This window comes from Poecilia reticulata, linkage group LG3 (genome assembly GCF_000633615.1).
Source record: "Poecilia reticulata strain Guanapo linkage group LG3, Guppy_female_1.0+MT, whole genome shotgun sequence".
Lineage (NCBI taxonomy): Eukaryota > Metazoa > Chordata > Actinopteri > Cyprinodontiformes > Poeciliidae > Poecilia > Poecilia reticulata.
The window spans coordinates 31,642,606-31,649,078 of NC_024333.1; the positions used below are offsets into that span (position 1 = coordinate 31,642,606).

General features: G+C 40.0%; 1 protein-coding gene across 1 annotated transcript; it reads right to left on the bottom strand.

Annotated features, from left to right (window-relative positions):
* Nucleotides 1–274: 274 nt before the first annotated feature.
* LOC103463038 (up-regulator of cell proliferation-like) lies at nucleotides 275–4,942 on the bottom strand. Its single transcript, XM_017303880.1, has 3 exons — nucleotides 4,925–4,942; nucleotides 1,998–4,481; nucleotides 275–361 (listed from the first exon to the last, which is right to left on the bottom strand). The coding sequence occupies exons 1-3, from the start codon at nucleotides 4,940–4,942 to the stop codon at nucleotides 275–277; spliced, it is 2,589 nt and encodes an 862-aa protein (XP_017159369.1).
* Nucleotides 4,943–6,473: the final 1,531 nt, after the last annotated feature.

The window sequence follows — 6,473 nt, forward strand, 5'->3', positions numbered from 1 at the left end:
GCATCCTCTAAGCCTTTTAGAGCTTGTTCCTTTGTGATATTCTTCCAATCCTCTGGAACATCTGCTGGCTTGGCCTTGTAAAGTTTAGCAAAGTGATCATTGTATGTTGCCAGAACATACTTCCAATAGTCTGTTACCTCAGTGGTGGAGTCTGGTTGGATTTTCCAGTGTGGATAAAAATCTACATACTTTTTGTATGGATGCCCCTCACTTTCAGTGTCTGCATTTTTAAAATAGTGTTCACTGCACACATCAGTTGTGCAGAGTGTTTCGACTAGTTTGTTATCATCTTCATACCTGCTTCCACCAAGTCCTTGTGGCCGATGCACAGCCGCTTGATGCTGCAGATGTTCTTTGCCTCCTGCATCACAGGGAACTTTACAAAAAGGACATTGCCTCCCACATCCAAACACTCTTCTGAAAAGCTCATCCTGTGGTTTGATTAGAAGTTTGTTGATTGTGTCAGTAACATCTTCAGAGCTTGTAAATTCCTCCTGAAGCTTTTCCTTCAGCTCATTTACAGACGTCAGCAGACTGTCAATAAATACCTGGCATTTGATTTCAGTCGGGAACAGAGAAGTTTTTTCAGCCTCTACTGAAAATGATAAATCTTTTACCAGATATTTTTGCATTCTGCTGATAAACTTTGATAGGTTTTCTGTGTCATCTGGGAGCAGCACTCCTTCCCCGTCCTTTGAGGAATTTTTGATGGCTTCTGTGATTTTGTCAACAATAATCTGCAGACTCTTGTTCTTGAGATTGGTCAAAGTCTTGTCTTGAGACACTTTTTGCTGGATGTGTAGAAAAATCCAGTTTTTGATATACAATTCATATTTAGAAATATATTTACCAAATCCCTCCAAGTCATCTTTTTGCAGAAGCTCCTTCTGAATATTATATGAGAAAAAGGAACGTGAACTGTACTCTTCTGAATCATGATTTTTCAGAATTTCATCTACGATATCTATTCCCAGAGTTCTGTTGATGAAATCCTCCACTGCTGGTCTGAGACACAACTTGACAAAATCACTTGCTTTCTGTTGGCTTTGTTCCGTCTTGTCCTGTGATTGTTTGTATTGATCTATAAAGTCTGACAAGTACTGACTCTTGTACTTTTCCAGCTGATTTATGGGACTGTTCACAGCAAGGAACGTTTTGTGCATCTGTGTGAATTTTTTCACGGCAAAGCTGCAGATAKGAACTTTCAGATCAAGTTCAAATGTGATGTTGTGATGTTTAAAGTTTTGGGTCAGTGACAAATTAATCTTGTCTAATAGTTCCTTTGTATAAAGCTCATTATAATCTGAGTTTGTCCTCATGATTCCAAGGACATCTTGTTTGCAAGACTCAATGAGAGCATCAGCTGCTGTCTGTAAGTCTCTTTTTACATTTTTCTTCAGAAAGATATTTAATTTTTTCGCAGTTTTTAGATGTTTAGTTCTTGCCTTGAAATCACTTTCTTCAGTTTCTTTTAGGTCTCCAATTTTCTGAAACTCCTCATTAACTTTGAGATGTGAGAAACTTTTTCTCAAGTGATTCTTCACTTGGTCAGAAATATCTTGCTCTTTTAAGTCTGACATATTTTCAGTAGCTTTGGCCCACATTTTCTCAAACTCATCAGTCAGTTTTTCTTCAGACAGTTCAGTGTCTCTAAACTCTTTCAGGAGATTTCCCACGTGGGTTTCAATTAGTCCTTTGAATTCTCTGTGAAGATCCTGAACCACCTTCGAACTTTTTTTCAACTCACCAGCACAGTCTAGTTTGTGGCTTGTTGAATATTGGATTTCTCTTGCCAGAGATTTGATATTGTTGATAAAATCCTGTCTGTATTTCTCTATCAAATGTGCGTGTACATCTTTTCTTTTGTAGTAGTCTAAAAGCTTCTTTGTCATTTCTTTTTCTTGGGCGGTTTTAATTTTTAAAAGCTCATCTTTTTTTGAGCCGACCAGATTAAATAAATCCTGGTCACTTTCAGTGTTAGCATTGCGGATTTCCACCTCTGCTTCTGTCTTCCAGGTAAGAATCTGTCTTCTGAGCTCCCATTCCCACTCATTGAACTCTATACACAAGTTGTCGTAGGCATTAGCCACAAGACTGTTTCTGAAGCTGAAGATAAAATTTTCATATTTTACTGCTTTCCAAAGACTTTTCATCCATTCTAGAAAGTCTGGGATGTAAAACTCATCCATGCTGTTATATTCTTCGTCTAACTTGAGAAGATTTTTCTTCACGTCAGCAACAGCTTCGCTGTAACCAGTGTTTACTGGAGCCATTGGTGGAGTGCCATGCCAGAGACCTGGAATGTACCAGTTGTTTTTTTCCATGTCGTAGTCCAGGACATCAGTGAACTGCTTAATAGTTGGTTGTTTTTCCATTTTAGCAGCAATTTCAGTCATTTCATTGAGCTGATCCAAGAGGCGTTTTCTGTCAATCATGCATTTGGAATGAGCTGAAACTGCCCCAACGTTCTGATGCACAAAATGACAAACTGGTTTTTTTCCAATCTCTTTCATTCTTAAGAATGCATGAACTGCAATTTGCAGGACATCTTTCATCTCTGTTGAGTGCTCCATTGCTATATTGATGATGGTGATGTCACTTAAGCCAATGACGAAGGTTGCCAGCTGGTTGTCATGTTCATTACTGTCCTCAAGTTGAGCCATTTGAGGAGATTTGAGACCTTCTGTATCAATGAGAACTATGAAATCATAATTCAGTTCATTTTTCAAATCCTCTTGAACTCTGAGGAAGATCATGTAAGCTCCTCTTGTACATCTGCCACTGCTGACTGGAAACTGGACACCAAACATGGTGTTGAGGAGCGTTGACTTCCCAGAACTCTGAACACCCAGAACAGCTACTATCAGCAATCTGCTCCTGTTTCCAACTTTCTTATGGACCTCAGTAAGTACAGCTGACACCCATTTTTCTGGGACGTTGGAAGCGTCTCCATCCAGAAGCTCTAAAGGATGTCCATCCATCACCATCTCAGCAGCCAGTTGAGGGAGACGAGAGATTTCCTCTGTGTTTTCCTGTGAAAACTCGTAGATCAGACCCATTTCTCTCATGAAATGCTCGATTCCTAAAGAGCTCTCCAGCAGAGCTTGATCTAATTCAGCAACACGTTCTACATTTTTATTTTCTTGTTCCCTTTTTAATTGGTTTCTCAGTTCAGAGAGTTTGATTCTTGAGTGTGAATCCAGTGTGAGTTTTATCCATTTCAAGAAAAAATCTCTTTTTTCTTTACTTGTAGATAAATTGTCAATAAAAATCTTCATTGATTTTGATAGTTTGTATTGACTTTGTTCCTTTCTGATTTCTTGTTTTTTTTTCTGGAGCTTTGATATGTAATGCTCCAGTCCTGAACCACCAGCTTTATTCAGTCTACATTCCTCCTTTTCTAACTTTGAAAGTTTTTTCCAATTTTCTCCCTGCAAACGAAGTTGCTGTTTCTTGTAGTCAGGTATGCTTCGTACCCCAATTCCTTCCCTGATGCTCTCAGCTGCCTTCTGTTGTGCAGCACTCCCATGTTCATCCACAATCAGACCAAGTTCAACAGCTTTATCACTCATGCTTGCAATGCTCATCCAGCTAGACACCTGTTCTAGTGAAGTCTTAATTGATACATGAAGTTTCTTTGAAAAATCTGCAACATTTACTTCCCGTTTTTTGGCGATCACTTGGTTTTTTGGCAGTCCTAATTTTTCCACCGCTGTTTTAACAGACGTAGTGTCTTCTTCATTTTTGTTGTGATTGAACACAAAGAATAGTTTTACTTTTACATTATGTAAAGACATTAAAATCTTCAGTTCGTCTTCTTGGATTTTGTCCATTAGGACAAAGACAGCTGTTGACATTTCATAAAGAAAGGCAAACTGTGTTGGTGATTCACAAATGTGTCCTCGTAAATTAGCAAATATCACTAGTTTCTGAAAATTTTCATCATTTACTCTTCCACAGGGAAGGTACCAGCTAATCTCCACCAGTCCATTTGCAATCTCTCTATGATGGGCCTCTCCCTCCATTTCTCTGTGCATGAAGATATTTTTGTGCTGTTGGCCATGGCTCATCACATGATTGAGCAACAGGGATTTTGATAAACTGCTGTTTTTCAGTCTCACAAAAGAGTAGAATGGTGCATCTGCTTGGACAATACTGGCTTCTGCAAAGCCTTTTGATTCAGATAGCTCAGGTGGACGCCACTCTTTGACGATGTCTCTCAAGGCCCAAAGCATCAGGCCACACTGACTGTTATTACAATGTGGCAACAACAGCGGGACAGAAAACTGGCACATTGACAACTTGAGTGCCATTTCTTGTTGTAAGAAACTGTCAGCACAGAGGAACAGTGCCACAAAGAGGTCAAGGGTATTAACATTATTGTCATTGTTCCCATCAGTATAAAGTTCAAAGCTAAAGGGATCATCATTTTCATCTTTACTATCTAGTAATTGAATGCATCCTCTGCAGTTAGCATTGATCTGCAACAAATGTTTAAGAAAATACCATGGTAAATCTGTTTGTAATGAAGGGCGATGTTCATATATGCTGTTTTTGTTGAGCTCCAGTAGAGAACGAAGAGTGAGCTTGTTGGGATAATATTCTTCCAGTCCAAGCTTGGAGAGAGTGTCAGACAGTGCTGTAACAAAAAGCAACAGAGTATTCATCTTTAGAAATGTGCCTGTATTGATAACAAAACCACATTTCATTTTATATTTTGTGCTCAGATGGCAGATTGATGAATCCTAGAAATACACTACTGGAAGTCTTCTAGTTTAGATAGGGCTACAATGTTTTCCAACTGTTGCTGGTCTCTATTTAATGACCATCTCTCGTTTCTCAATTGACAGTGTGCTTATATGTTTTTAGTGAACTTTTATATTTTTCAAAGGTAAAGAAGCAGTATTATGTATTTTCCAGATACAGTGCAGTCCTCCTCCATGTTTGGTTCTGGTTCTGGAGATGCAGATCAGAATCAGAAGACTTGATAGGTGGTGAAGGTTGTTACAACAACAGCAGATAATATTTTAAAGTCTATTCTCTCAGTGTAGGGACTTTAGAACTAGGTGGTGTAGAACCAGATGGTGTCTCTATCCCCCTGGTTCTATTCAGATCTTCAGCAGCAGCATTCTGGACCATTGGTTTGTCAGTCTGACCTGCTGCAGGAATCAAAGCCTGGATGAGTTTCTCTGATCTGAGACTTTATTCCTCTGGTCCTGAAATGTTCTGCAGGAGGTAGAAGGCCCACTGTGAAACCGGCTTTATGTGGCTCTAAAGGTTCAGGTCAGAGGTCATCACTACTTCCAGATTTTGGGCCTGATTGCTGATTTTTACTTGTAATAACTGCTAATTGCTTTTTCAATCTAGGCTGATTTTTACACACAAAAAAATGTAAAGATAAACATTTCATCTTCTCTAAAACGTACCTTTATTCTGTTGTTGATTCATTGTAGGTGTGGTCTGGCTTCCTTCCTTTATTTAAAAACTAAAGCAAATAAACATCTTGTTAGTTTCAAAATGCTGGTTAATGTAAAACAAAAATCAAATCTAATTAGCATTTATAACTTATGAATATAATTTGATTTATTAATATCCTTGGGCTGCCACCTTATCGTGGTGGAGGGGTTTGAGTGTCCCAATGATCCTAGGAGCTATGCTGTCTGGGGCTTTATGCCACGGAGCCCGGCCGGGCTCAGCCGGGCTCCGTGGGTAAAAGCCCCGGCAGGGCTCAGCAGGTCTATTCAGGGGTCATGGAGAGGAGGGTCCGTCGGATAGTCGAACCTCGGATTCAGGAAGAGCAGTGTGGTTTTCGTCCTGGTCGTGGAACACTGGACCAGCTCTACACCCTCAGCAGGGTCCTGGAGGGTTCTGGGAGTTCGCCCAACCTGACTACATGTGTTTTGTGGACTTGGAGAAGGCGTTTGACCGTGTCCCTTGGGCGGCTTTGTGGTGGGTTCTCTGGGAGTATGGGTTACTCGTCAAATAACGAAGTAATTAACTGGACTCTGGAGATTCAGCTGTTGGATTCAAGTGTGTTGGATCAGGGAAACGTCTAAGAGTTTCAGGATACTGGCCCTCGAGGACCAGGATTGCCCAGCCCTGGTCTAGAGGGACTATGTCTCTCGGCTGGCCTGGGAACGCCTTGGGGTTCCCCCGGAGGAGCTGGAGCAAGTGGCTGGGATTGGGAACTCTGGGCCTCCCTTCTGAAGCTGCTGCCCCCCGCAACCCGATCCCGAATAAGCGGAAGAATATGGATGGATGGGTATATATTAAACATATTATTACTTTATATCAAATTAATATATTTGTCATCAAACTTGAGAAGCAACTGTCAAAACCACTTTCTCATTTACTTTGTTTACATTTTATGTTTATATTTAAGAAATGTAAATAGATAAATATGAAAAGAACAGTTTTAAGTCTGTCTTGAGTTGATAGAAACTTACCTAGCATCTGGTGAAAGAAGATTTTTA

What these genes read in the sequence shown, in the direction of transcription:
- LOC103463038 (XM_017303880.1), bottom strand. An exon ending in CCTGGAAGACAGAAGCAGAG is followed by an intron (nt 362 to 1,997) that starts GTGGAAATCCGC and finishes CCTGTGATGCAG; the next exon opens with GAGGCAAAGAACATCTGCAG.